The sequence below is a fragment of the Cavia porcellus genome, unplaced genomic scaffold (genome assembly GCF_034190915.1).
Source record: "Cavia porcellus strain 051 isolate PalLab524CR breed Dunkin Hartley unplaced genomic scaffold, mCavPor4.1 scaffold_32, whole genome shotgun sequence".
Taxonomy (NCBI): Eukaryota; Metazoa; Chordata; class Mammalia; order Rodentia; family Caviidae; genus Cavia; species Cavia porcellus.
Genome location: NW_026947515.1, coordinates 27,046,112 through 27,059,305, shown reverse-complemented (window position 1 = coordinate 27,059,305; position 13,194 = coordinate 27,046,112). Strand labels below are relative to the sequence as shown.

Here is a 13,194-nt window from a genome sequence, read left to right as displayed (position 1 = left end):
CACCTCCGGGGTCCCTTCGGATTCTTCCCGAGATTTGAGAAAATTTTGAGACTAAATCGCACCCTGATCTCAGCACTCGGGCGGGTTGAGGCAGGAGGGTCACGAGGTCAAGGCCAGCCTGAACTACACAGAGCGCGGAAGGCCCTGTAAGAACAAAATCCTGAGATTAAAGACAGAAAAGGAAAAAAAAAAAAAAAAGCTGCAGCGCTGATTGGCTCGGGGTCTGGCAAAGCGAGCTTCGGATTGGCCCGCACGCCGGGTTCGAGAGGGACTGCGCGGGAAGCCCCGGGATCCGGCAGGCGGCGGACGGGCTACAGATCCCAGGTGCCGCCGCGTCCTTCGGGAGACACCATGAACTGCATCAACCTGCCCTCGGTGCTGCCCGGCTCCCCTAGCAAGACTCGCGGTCAAATCCAGGTGTGAGGGGTGGGACGAGGGGTGCCGCCTGGCGTCCTCGTGGAGCGGCCCCCAACGTGACCTCTTCTCTCCTAGGTGATTCTCGGGCCCATGTTCTCAGGAAAAAGGTAAGGCCTCCCCGGGGACCCTTGTGCCCCTGCCCCTGGGTCTTCCCAGCTGTCCCACCCAGGGCGCCCGCCCGGCGCACGCCTTCCTGCCCGGGCATGCCTCTCCTGCCAGGAGCCCAGTCTTGAAAGAAGCTGCGCGCGTCCCCGCGGGGCTCGGTCCTTCCCGGAACTGGACACAGCTGGTTGCACCCTAGTCGCCCCCTCCAAAACCCTCCAAAGGGGCGCCAGGTGTGTCCACAGTGAGGCAGCCAGTATGTGAAAAGTGCCCTGTGGCTGCTTCCTTGTGTAGCCCGGACCCTACTTCCGCCCCCTTCCCGGGCTCCCTGACCACCCTCCCCCCAAATAGGGGCCTTTCGGGGACAGAGGAAGCCAAGGCCCTCGACCGTCACCCCGGCTCCAATCCCTTGCTCGGCTCATGAAGCAGGGTCGAGTTTCTGGGCCCAGAAACAAACGTTTTAGGCTAACCCAGAAAAACCGAGCAGCTCTGGAAATGCGCTCAGCTTCTGCCCACCCCGGGCTTGTCCTGGGGCCGCCCGACGCCGTTCCGGGCCCCGCGGCAAGCGCTGACTGCAGGCCGCAGGGGACGCGATGCTCAGCCCGGCACGAACTCGGAGCCCGCGCTTTTCTTCGCCCGCGCTCTGCGCGGCTCTCCGCAGGCCGAAGCGGGATTCCGCTGCCCGCCGCTAGAGGGCGGTCGCAGCCCGCCGGTGCGCGACGCTTACCAGCCCCGTCCCTTGCAGCACCGAGCTGATGCGGCGAGTCCGCCGCTTCCAGATCGCCCAGTACAAGTGCCTGGTCATTAAGTACGCCAAAGACACGCGCTACAGCAGCAGTTTCTCCACACATGACAGGTCAGTCCCGCCCCCCTGGGTCCGGTCCCATGGACAGTCGCGAGGCGCGGGGCGGGTTGGTAATTCTGACTCCTGGCCCTGACTGCTTCAAGTTCAGGCCTGGAGAAGTAGCTCTTGCCTGGTGGTTCTCAGCAGGAGTGGGGAAGGCCTGCACCCCCGCGGCCAGCTGACAAGTGCTGGAGGCGTTTCTAGTTTCAACCTGGAGGGAGCCTGGATGCTCCTGGCCAGAGATGGGCACCACCGGTCAGTGATGATTCCATGCGACCTGGGCGTCCCCACGCCCGGAATGGCGCGGCCCCAGATGCCCATCCAACCTGCCCAGGTTCACACCCGTCAGAAGCTGCGAACTGGTTCTTTCACTTGCCCGCAGATTTTTCCTTTCTTAGTCATCTGCCACTGGGTGGCCTCAGCACTTTGTAACCTGTGTGCGCCTGGGCTTTTCCGTTTATCTCCCTGAGTCCTGTGGACACGTCTGCCTGAAGCTTCTGGGTGGGAGTTAATTCAGTTCCTTGGCGGCAGGTTTGAGGCTGGCACTCGGAGCCCAGGCAGTCTCTTCTGTCGTCTGGACTTGCCTCCCTGACACAGACGTGCTGCCCTTCCCTGTCAGGCAAAACGGCAGCTCGGTGACCCACGGCTGGCGTGGGGGCAGGGCTTTGTGAACCTGGAAGAGAGTTGGAATGCAAAATGCCCAGGACCTGCAGCATCCCACACCCATCACCGCATCTCCTAGTTCATTCCCTGCTGTCCCCTGCACGGCATGGAGTGAGCTCCCAGGGTCACGGAAGCAGAGGAGGTGACATTGTACAGTGCTTATGGGGCAACCTCTAGAGCGGCCTGGACCTAAGAGCTCTGCATGGGTCACAAGTCTCTATCATCGGTGGTGTTGATAATGCTCTAGCAACGCCCACACCAAAGCCGAGGCCAAGAGCTGCCTGCCCTCGCTCTAGTATTCTGTGTTTGGAGAGAGAATTTACAGTGTATGAATGTTAGGTGTTCTCCTCGGAGCTCAAGGATCCTTATCCCAGATGGTAGCTGAGCGGTAGCTGTGAGCCACTGTAAATTTTTTTTTTTTTTTTTGTCTTTTTTCCTTTTTATCGGTACCGGGGATCGAACTCATGACTGCCTGCTTGCAAGGCAGGTGTTTATGCTGCTGAGCTAAATCCCCAGCCTCCACCACTGTAAATTTTTATAAATACGGTGACAAACTTCAAGGACCCTGCCCTCTTTGAAGCCAAATGCAGGAGATTAGGCAGAAATGAGAACAGAAGGAAACTGGAAAAACACAAAAAGTATTTTAAAAGGCAGTGGACACAGCACGGCATTTTTCTCCCGAAAACGTCCTGGCTGTGGGAATCGAGTGGGTCCAGAGCGTCGCCTAGTGGGCCTGGACCATTCCCGAACACTCTTCAGCCTCTGTACCGTGTTCTGTACCACTGAGCTACACCTCTGGCCTCCTTCAAGTTTTGTTGTTTTTTTTTCTCCTTCAAGTTTTAAGCTGTATTTGGTGATAGCACTGATAGGTAGATATAATCCAGACTGAGTTTATGTATTCTTTCATTTCAATTTTAAAAGGAATAGAAACATTTTATTGGCCCTTAAGAGTATCTTGGGTCTGGGCACTGAAGAATTCAGCCTTGGCAGGGCTGTAGCTCGGTGGTAGGGCATTTGTCTGGAGTGCCCTGAACCCTGATTGATAGCAAGCACCAAAGGAAAAGCTGGCCTTGTCTGCCCCCATCCTGTGCACTGATGAGTAGAAGAGCTTTGGAATCCACACTGCGTCAGGAATCACTGGCCAGGGAGATAGTGCAGCCTCCCTGGCAAATGCGAAGTTCGATCCCCAGTACCAAAACAAGACAAAAAATAAGCATTGGTAATTGCTAGTCTAAAGGGTCGATTGAGCAGGGCATGGTAGCACATGCCTGTAATTCAGCACGCTGGGAGGCTGAGGTGGGAGAATTGCAAGTTCAAGCCCAGCCTAGGGAGTTGGCAACCTAGCAAGACCATACCACCAAATAATAATGCCACCAAAATAATAGTGATGATAACAAAGCATCAAATAACTGCTTTTCTACTCGGGCCTTTATTCTCCCCATGCCTCCTCACAGATGCCGACTTCTCAGGGCTGTGCTGGGCCACGCTGCAGCCTCTGCTAGGAGGAGGGTGGCCGTGGCAGTGGCAAGACCCTGCCCCTGCAGCCTGCTGCCCCTCACGCTCTGGCTCTGTTTTCTCAGGAACACTATGGAGGCGCTGCCAGCCTGCCTGCTCCGGGACACGACCCAGGAAGCCCTAGGGGTGGCTGTCATTGGCATCGATGAGGGGCAGTTTGTGAGTTGACTCGTATGGCTTTCTGGGGGCTCCCTCTCCGTCCCCCTTCCCCCTGCTGACTTGCACATTAGCAATTCTATGTCTGGTATTTTAGTAAATGGCAAGGTCAATGTACTTCAGCTAGCATCTGTGGCTGGCTCTGTAGCTTTAGTCACCTCCAATCCACTGGGGCAGCAGAGAGTCAGGAAAGCTTCTGTAACAAACACACCTCCATTACAGGCCTTTAAGACCACACATTTTTTCAACTTTTTTTTTTTTTTCTTTTTTTCCGGTACCGGGGATAGAACTCACAATTGCCTGCTTACAGGGCAGGTGCTTATGCCACTGAGCTAAATCCCCAGCCCTAAGAGCACACATTTTTAAAAAACTACCTAAGTTGGGCTGGGGATTTAGCTCAGCGGCATAAGCGCCTGCCTTACAAGTAGGCAGTTGTGAGTTCGATTCCCGGTACCGATAAAAATGAAAAAAGACAAAAAAACAACAACAACAAAAAAAACTACCTAGGCTAGTTGTGGCAGTGTGCACCTGTAATCCCATCATGCTGGGAAACTAAGGCAGGAAGATGCCTAGACAACATAGACCTTGCAGCTCAGTGGTTGAATGTCTTCAGTTTCAGGCCCTAGTACAAGCATATATATCAGGATGCAATGCATTTATCCAAGGTATCAGCATGATGATTGAAGTACATTGCACTATTGAAATTTATTGCTCACATAATTCCCACGCACCAGACTTGCCACCCTCCCTCTCTTTGAGTGGCCTTGGGTGATGGAGACGGAGACCCCTGTGCAGCTCCCAGCTAGAAAGTGGGAGGGGAAAGGACTGCAGAACTCCCCAGTGCGGGGCTTTCAGGCTGGAAGTCAGATGGTTACCTCTGCTGCTGTGCTGGCTGGCATTTGAGGCTGGTCCCTTGGCTGCATTTAGGCCGGTGCCCTGGAGGAGGAAGTTTGTTGAGTGGTTCTTTGGTAAGTGGGTAACAGTCTCTGCTCACCTGATCCCAGTGCAGAGCCTGGTGGCATGGTCCTCATCCACCACCTCTGCAAGTCATGGCTCCTGAACCATTCCTGCAGTGAGGGTGACTGTCCCCCACCTGCCATGTGGGGTGTCTGTCTGTGGCTGGATGCCAGGCTGCCAGTTCTGGATTCTGAACCCCTGCAACAGATGTTTGCCCACCCATCTGGAGTGTGCTCTGTCAGGGACATACGTTGACACTGCCTGTTGTTTCAGGGGTGTTTGAGTTTCTGTTTTGGTGGTGCTGGGGATTGAACCCAAGGCCTTCTCACCGAGTTACATCCTTAGGACTGTCACTTTTATTTTGAGACAGCTTTATGCTACCTAGACTGGGCTCAAAAACTTGATCCTCTTGCATCAGCCTCAAGCTTGCAGAGGTCCTTGTAGCCTTTGGTGTGTTCTTTGTGTATGTGGGTACCTGTAATCGAACTCAGGCTTGCAAGCTATATCCCCAGCCATTTTGGTATGTTCTTATCAAGTGGCTCATATCACTGCTATGCCCTTTATGTTTATGGCAGGTTTAGAGAAGAAGCCTCAGGTGACAGCAAGGTCCTTGGAGCTCAGGACACAGAATGAGGCCCCACCCTTGAGTTTACCTCGCTCACATGGTGGTGGCTGCTAACAGGGGGCAAAGGCCGAGGAGTTCAGAGTTGCTGCAAGGAAGATCCTCTTAGGGGACTGTTTGAGTGGGGTTTGAAGGAACCCCCGGGAGCCTAGGTGCCCCCAGCAGGAGCCATCAAGGTGAAGAAGTAGCCAGGCTACGGCACAGGGCTACAGAGACAGGAGAGACAGGAAGTGGCTGAGGGGTGGCCGGCCTGACCGAGAGAGAGCCCAGGAGAAGATGGGGCCAGCGGAGAGTGGTGAGATCCGCTGGACCTCTGCAGAAGTCCCCAGGTGCGGGTGGCTTACTGGGGTGAGCACGTGGGCCACCATGCCAGTCTGCATTTCTCTTCTCCATGCCTATTGGCTATTTTTGCTCTTGTAAGTCACCTCTTCAGGTTTCCACCCTTCCTTCCTTCCCCCTTCTTCCCTCAATAGTCAGTGCTCCTTGATCTGGCTGTGAATATCTCTGCCCCATTTCCTTTTTCTTGTTTTGTCCTAGGAATTGAACTCAGGACCTTGCCCTTGCCCGGCTAGCAGTCTACCACTGAGCTATAGCCCCAGCTCCTTATAGACTTTTATTTAGGGACAAATCTCACTCAGTTGCTCGAGCTGGCCTCAAACTTACCATCCCCCTTCTTCAGCCTCCTAGCAGACAAAACTAGAGGCATGCACCCCAACCCCAGCCCAGTTCTACTTCAGACAGACCCTGCCTTGGTCTCCCGGGCTGCCCTGACCCAGCACTGCAATGGGATCGTGCGGAACAGAACATTATTGCTCTGGAGGGGCTGAGTCCAAGATCAGGCTGTGAGCAGGCCACGAGGGAAGGCTCTAGGGCTCTCCCTGGCTGGTAGAAGTTGCCCCCCGCATGGTGGGCATGTGTGCCCCCACAGCTCGGAGGGCCTGTGGCTGGACCCCAGTCCTCAGGTCCAGGAGCCTCAGGCACATGAGCTGCCTTGCTTGCCAGCTCTTCTGAGGCTCCGGAAAGCTGCTGCTGCGGTGAGCAGCTCACCCCCCTCCTCCCGGCCCCCCTTTTCAGTTCCCTGACATCGTGGATTTCTGCGAGGCCATGGCCAATTCTGGGAAGACAGTGATTGTGGCAGCCCTGGACGGGACCTTTCAGAGGAAGGTAAGGTGTCTGGTCCCTGGGGGTGTATCAGGAGGGAGCAGGGACCTTGGTGGACACAGGCCTCCAGTGTACCCCTCTCTGCCACCTGTGATGGCCAAGCTCGGCTGCCAGAGGGCACTGCCTGAGCTCAGGGACTCCTGAGTCTGTCCAGATGTTGGCAGATGCTTTGCATCTATCTGCAGAGGGACAAACAGGGCATGCGCCCAGGGAGCATGAGGGCAAAGTGAAAGTTCCTCTTCAGTGCTCCTTGGGCAAAGGGTGTCAAACAGTACAGCCCAAATCCAAACACACCCCATCCTCCGGCACCTGCAGGCCTTTGGTAGCATCCTGAACCTCGTGCCCCTGGCTGAAAGCGTGGTGAAGCTGACCGCTGTGTGCATGGAGTGCTTCCGGGGGGAAGCTGCCTACACCAAGAGGCTGGGCCAGGAGAAAGAGGTGGATCCCCCTGCTGCCGCTGCCTCTGCTGCCTCGGGTCGGGGTGGGGGGCGTGGACAGGTGTGGCTCTACCTCTGGGGACTCCCTTCACAGCCCTCAGACCATCTTTCCTTTCCGTCCTGCTGCCAGGTAGAGGTGATTGGTGGAGCCGACAAGTACCACTCTGTGTGTCGCCTCTGCTACTTCAAGAAGTCCTCCGTCCAGAGTGCCACGCTGGATAACAAGGAGAATTGCCCGATGGTGCCAGGGGAGGCCCTGGTGGCCAGGAAACTCTTTGCCCCTCAGCAGGTGCTGCAGTGTGGCCCTGGCATCTGAGAGGCCCCAGGGCCACCCTCCTGCCCCTCTCCTGCTGCTGCCCTGTGTGGCCCCGCAGAGCAGCCACAGCTGTAGGCCCCGTGAGACAGGCCCTCTCTCCCCACCCCAGCCAGGCCTGGTGGTGGGGTCCACACCGTCTCCTCCTCCAGGCCACAGGCAGAGCCACAGGCTCTTGTGACACTGGTGCTGCTGGTTGCTTCCCCCTTTGTGGCTTTCACTGCAGTTTCTGTTCTTCCTTGGCTGTCTATGCCAGTGCTCCGGAGCCCCGCCTTGCACAGAGGCCCCCATTGTCCACTCTGAGGACATCTGGTCCAATGTCCCCTGCTGCCCTTTGGGCTGAAATCCCTTCCTATGCTTGAGCTCCAGCAGCGCTGGTTTCTCTAGAAAAGCATCCTCTTTCAGCTACAGAGCTGCAGCATGGCTGCTGGGGCCCAAGCCCAAGCCAGCCTCTTAAAGAAGGTACTCGGGGCCTGGGCCCCGCCTCTCCCTGCAGTGCCTGGACGTTATGGCCAGTGTGAGAAGTCCATCGCTGGTAAAGACACGTTTCACTTTTGCCTGGCGTCCTGGGTCTTGTACACTGCTCCCCCATAATGAGTAGGGTTTCTTCCAGGTTGTATCTAGAAGGTATAAACTCCTAACTCAAGCCTATTTATGAGAAGACTGAGGACTGTTCCCATGAGAACAGTTGCCTGCCTTTAAAAAAAAAATCTGTCTGGTTTTAGGGATGAAAATGGGTGAATAAAAAAGCTTGGGGCTCGGGTATTGGGGTGACCAGGCAAGGAAATTGTTTGTGAAGCTGACACGGTATAGTCTGGGGCCCGAGGAGTGAGGTTAGCTGTGCCCCAAGAGGCCTGGCTCACTGGTGCATGTCACACCTATGCCAGTACAGAGGGGTCAACACCCCGGCAGCCCACCCTCTACCCTTGCTGTGTCCCCACTTGCTGGTGGTCTGGTGTGGCCTGGAGCTCACAGGCCACTAAGCAGGGACCTCTTCATCTGTACCTGGGTTTGGAAACTCAGTCTGCTGCTGACAGCTCAGACAGTTACACAAAAAGAGAAGCCACAAGTTCCTCAGGGGCCCTGTCTCCTGTGTAAAGGGCTCATTTCCCCTGGTCCTGGCCCAGGAAGGAGTCCCCAGGTGCTTTGAACCCTGACTTGGAGGGAAGTGGTAGGCCCAGGCCCGCCCCAAAGGGTCTTCTGAGAAGCAGCTCCCAGTGCCCCCCACCCTCTCAGGAAGGCAGCCGCCTGACCCAGCATAGCAGGCCAGAAAAACCTGTCTTTGTTTACAAGCTGAGCACACTAGCTATTTTAGGATGCTGGTTCAGGTTGGGGGAAGGGATGCTACACATCAAAAATTCAAAATGCAGTCCCAAAGACGGCCCCCCAAGGGTGCCCTGAGGGATTCCACCTGCTCCCCTAGATAGGCCCAACCCAGGACACAGAAACTGAGAAAAACATTTATTCCATCTCCAAACCAGTCTAATAGAACCCAGGGGCAAGGGGCATCTCCCCCAAGGCTTTTCAATACATTCAGTCTGGGGGCCATGGCTGCCACACTGGGTAACTCAAGTGGCAGGATATTTACATAAAGCTGGGTGTTATGTCAGGCAAAAGCCCCACCCTGCTGCCAGGGAGGGAGCAAAAAGAAGGGGCCACAGGTCTCCCACGCAGGCACTATCCTCATACCTGTGGCTGTCAGGGAGCCAGCCTGAAAGTGATTGGCACAGAGCAGTGACCCCCCCAGAGGACACAGCGTAAGCCCAGGCGAGCAGGGCAGACCCTGGAGGCTAAAGGCACAGAGGTGCAGATGGCAGACCTGAGTGAGGAGGTGGGAGCCCCAGCCCAGCACCAGCACGAGGCCCTGGCCCATCTTTGGCATAAAGCCCAGCTGACCAGCTGTCCTTGCCAGGCCAAGGCTGTGGTGCTTGTCACAGTGTGCGGAAGGCTACTCCAGGCAGCATGGGGCTTATTAAAAGCAACAGAGGGGCTGAGGATTAGGCTCAGCAGCATAAGCACCCACCTGGCAAGCTCGAGGCCCTAGGTTTTATCCCCAGCACCAAGGGCAAAGAAAAAAAGCAACTAGAAAACCTTTCCTCAAAAACGCCCTCGAGGCGTGGGGCTGACTGAAGCTCCTCTGGGAGTAGGCGCTTGTGTGCTGCTGGGCACACAGACCAGGGTGCTTCAGGAGGCCTTAAGGGGAGGCCCAGGGGAACGGGCACCCTCCCCTGCCCTGCAGTGCCGCTCAGTACACAGGGGGCGGCTGGTAGCCCTCAGTGGTGTCTGCGTTCTGGGTGAAGGGCGGCTGCTGGTAATTGTCCACCGACGCGCCAGGGTACGAGGCGTAGGCCGTGTTGGGGTCTGGGGTTGGGTCCACATAGTTCTGAATGAAGGCGTCCACGCCAGCCTTGTAGCGCTGGTAGGCCAGGGAGGCCAGGGTGCCCTGAAGGGAGATGTGAGTTAGGCAGGGTGTCGGGTGCTGGGTGGGGGGCTCATCACAGTGCTGAGCCCTGCCCCCAGCCCCAGCTACTCACCCAGGAGAAGATGGAGAAGAAGCTGAAGGTGATGGCTGCTCGGGCTGAGTCAGCCCCCACCAGCACATTCTCAGGATTGGTGGCGGCCCACTGGTTAGTAAGAAAGCAGAAGCCAACAAACCACAGGAAGGTCCAGAGAGCTGGCCGAAGGACAGGGAGAGGGTGGTTGGCTCCAGGGAGGGACAGGGGTCCAGGAGGGACAGCACTAAGCAAGGATCTCCCCAAGCCCAGAATGTGTGAACTATACAAGCAGAGGGCATAAGGGCGATGCCCAGCCAGAGGGATCTGCCTCATGATCCACACCGGTGGGTTTCAGCAGAGGCTCCGAAAGTCTCCATCACAGCCCAGGGTGGACAGGACGAAGCCGATCTGCTCACTGGGACTGGTGATTCCATCCCTCCCTCGGGCACCAAGGGCTTTAATCATGGGACCCTAACATGCCTCTGGCTCTGGTGCCTGTCCTGAAGGTTAGGACAGAGGCACGGCAGGTAGATACCTGAGAAGAGCAGGTCAGCGATGACCAGGTACTTGCGGTCAGTGGCATTGCTGATCTGGGGGAAATAGATATCGACGACGAAGAAGAAGCCCGAGGCCAGAAAGGCCAGCACCCCGATGGCGGAGCCGTATCGGCAGGCGTCCTCGTTTTGGTTGAACACACAGCGCTGCTGAGCGGAGCTGTGTGGGTTGCTGTAGCCCTCACCGAAGATGCAGGAGAACACGATCAAGGCAAAGACCTAAGACAGGAGGACATTGCAGAGTAGGCACCCCCGACCAACTTGGAGGGCGCATCCTCCGGAAGGGGCCCAGCAGGCTGTGGGGACACTGGCCCATTCCACTGCTGCCTTTCATTCTGAACTGTCCAGGGAGGACTCACAGGTAAACTGCTCGCAGGGAATCACCAGACCATAGTGTCCCGCCATGAGGTCCAAGCAGGGGATTCCTGAACTGGGGAGGTGGGGACTGGAAGGGGAACTCCTAGGAGGGGAGTCCCCTGCCAAGGTCACTGTCTGCAGTGTCACCTTTTTTTTAAACACATAGGGCAATCTACCCACCCCCACTTTGAATTTTAGACGACAAACAATGTAGGCTACAAAGTGTGAGACCCACTTGCTGCTCCCTGCCTCGTCACCTGGTTTGGGAACCACCTCTGCTTTGCCAACCTCTTCCAGCCACCCCGATAAAGAGCACCCCCCACCTTAGAAAGCCATGCCAAAGCCAGTGGGCGCTCCTGCCTCTCCAGGCTCCAGCCCAGCAGCAGCCCTGGCCCCACTAACTCCTCCTTGGTCCAGCCTTAATTCCCCAGTCCTGCCAGCTTCCTCCCTACAAGGACTTCCGGCCTCCCTGGCATCCTGGTCCCCTCCCTTCCCAGGGAGCTCCAGTCTCCCCGCTGCCCCACAGCAGGTGGTCGGACCACAGGACAGACAAGGCCCCAAGCTCAGACTCCTGGAGTGGGGCTGAAGACTGGGGGGAGGGGAGCGCAGACCGCTGGAATTCCCAGGGGGACCCCAGCCCCTAGAGCACAGACCAAATCACCTGGCTTGCTCCCCACAATTTAAGGCCATGGCCCATGCCCAGCAGATGTTTGCGGATTCTGAGGTGGACACTTGTGGTCCCCCTGAGAGCACCCCAAGGGCCCTGCTGTGCCGGGGCTGGAAGCTCAATAGGGTTTCGGCCAGTCACAAGCCCCACCTCCCCGCTGGAGATGAAGCCGGAACTCCGGGTGCCAGGGCCAGAGGGCTCCCAGAACTCCTGGCCTGCCGTCTCGCCCCGCACAGGGCATCCGGGCCAGGGCCAGGCCAGGGAGCCCGGCAGACTCCACAATCGGGTCGGGGTCCGCAGGCAGGTCCGTCTCGGCCTGGCAGCTGTCACCATCCTCCTACTTCCCACCCAGCACAGCGAGCTCACCCGGCACCAGCGCACCAGCGAGCTCGCCCGGCCGTGGGGCAGGCATAGCCTTGCGGGGCACACGACTCGGGCCAGCTCCGGCGTGGGAAGGGGACCTTGTGGAGGGCACCAAGTCCTGCAGCGCCCCGCCTAGCTCCTGAACGCCCCTTCCCGGTGACTGCCCAGCGCCGGCCACCTGCTCCAGAGCCGCCAGGCTCCGCCTCCGCCAGCAGGGCGACAGGCCTGTTCCCGCGGTCCGACTCCGCGCCTGGCGGCGGGGCTCGGGCCTGGGCCCGGGCGCGAGCGTGGACGGCGGGGCCGGGGCGCGAGGCGCGAGGGCGGCCGGGTCCCTCAAGGCCGGGCCCACGCGTCTCCGGCACGGGACGCCGGCCGCCGCCACCTGTCGCGCTCTCGGGCTGGGGTTCCGGTCCGGCCCGGCCCGGCCCGGCGGAGGGGTCCCGGGCCCCCGCAGCTCCCCGCTCACCATACACACGGCGCGCGCCACCACCTGCGGCTGGGTCAGGAAGCGCCGCAGGTCGAAGGAGCCGCCGGCCTTGGCCGCGCCGTAGGCCCCGCTCTCCATGTCGCCGTCGCCTGCCGCGGGCCGCGAGCGCAGGAACCCGCGGCCGCCCCGCCCCGCCCGCCCACGGGGCGTGGCCTGGGCCAGGGACCGGGCCAAAGTGCCGCCTCCGAGCCGCGGCGGCGGGGGCCGGCGGCCTGCGCGCGGGCCGGCCCCAGGGAGAGGCCAGCGCGCTCCCGCGAGGAGCCCGCCGGGCCGCCGCGGCCCGAAACGCAGGCTCGGGAAGTTTCTCGGCCCGGGCCCCTCCAGCCCCACCTGGCCTGGCCTGCAGTCCCAGCACTCCGGGAGGCCGAGATGCGAGAATCCCGAGGTCAACCCTGGCTGGGCAATTTACCGATCTAGCAAAACTCTTAAAGTAAAAAATTAAGGGCTGAGGGTGTAGCTTAGTGGGAGAAGGCCCACTAGGTCATTGGTCATTGGTTTGAACCCCAGCTCCGCAAAAATAACCAAAAAAAGCCCAGGCCTTATCCCGGTCTCCCCCTCCTTACCGGTCACTTCCTTGTCCTCTGAGCTAGAGCTACCCCTGCCTGGGTGGAGGCCCCACCGCCACCATTTTCCCATTCTTCCTGGCCCACGAGGATGCCGGGACGCGAAGGGCAGATGGCTTCAAGTTTAGAAATGCTAAGACTGAGCGAAACAGGCCCCCAGGGGACAGAGTTCGACCCAGTTCCAGCCTCCTCTACCCTCCCCCAAGGGCCCGGGTCCTCAGGGGCCGGAAGGTAGATTCCCTGCCTAGTGAGGGGGTCCCAGGGAGGCTCTCAGGGCCGCACCCTCCCCCTAGAGAGGTGCTGCAGACTCAGATATGAGCCGGGTTTCGCGAGAGCCAGCAGGCTGGCAGGCATTTTTTTCTTTTTTTCTTTTTCTTTTTTTTTTTTCTTTTTTTTTGAGACTGGGTTTGCTACGCAGTGCAGGCTGGTCCTGAGCTCACTTTGTAGCCCAGGCTGGTTTTGAACTCACAACCATCCTCCGGCCTCAGCCTCCCCAGTACTGGGATTACAAGTGTGCGCCA

At 58.4% G+C, this 13,194-nt stretch overlaps 2 protein-coding genes across 3 annotated transcripts; one reads left to right on the top strand and one right to left on the bottom strand.

Annotated features, from left to right (window-relative positions):
• The first annotated feature begins 10 nt into the window (after positions 1 to 10).
• Positions 11 to 7,743, top strand: Tk1 (thymidine kinase 1). The gene is made up of 7 exons (XM_003464878.5): positions 11 to 417; positions 493 to 524; positions 1,265 to 1,375; positions 3,607 to 3,700; positions 6,351 to 6,440; positions 6,753 to 6,875; positions 7,005 to 7,743. Exons 1-7 carry the CDS (start codon positions 352 to 354, stop codon positions 7,188 to 7,190), a joined length of 702 nt encoding a protein of 233 aa, XP_003464926.2. The 5' UTR covers positions 11 to 351; the 3' UTR covers positions 7,191 to 7,743.
• An 890-nt stretch (positions 7,744 to 8,633) lies between these two features.
• Syngr2 (synaptogyrin 2) lies at positions 8,634 to 12,280 on the bottom strand. 2 transcript variants are annotated; one of them, XM_063242042.1, is made up of 4 exons: positions 12,090 to 12,279; positions 10,218 to 10,455; positions 9,722 to 9,861; positions 8,634 to 9,630 (listed from the first exon to the last, which is right to left on the bottom strand). In XM_063242042.1, exons 1-4 carry the CDS (start codon positions 12,186 to 12,188, stop codon positions 9,433 to 9,435), a joined length of 675 nt encoding a protein of 224 aa, XP_063098112.1. In that variant the 5' UTR covers positions 12,189 to 12,279; the 3' UTR covers positions 8,634 to 9,432. The 2 variants fall into 2 exon arrangements, with proteins under 2 accessions (XP_063098112.1, XP_063098113.1); XM_063242043.1 differs by lacking the exon at positions 9,722 to 9,861 and having other exon boundaries at positions 12,090 to 12,280.
• Positions 12,281 to 13,194: the final 914 nt, after the last annotated feature.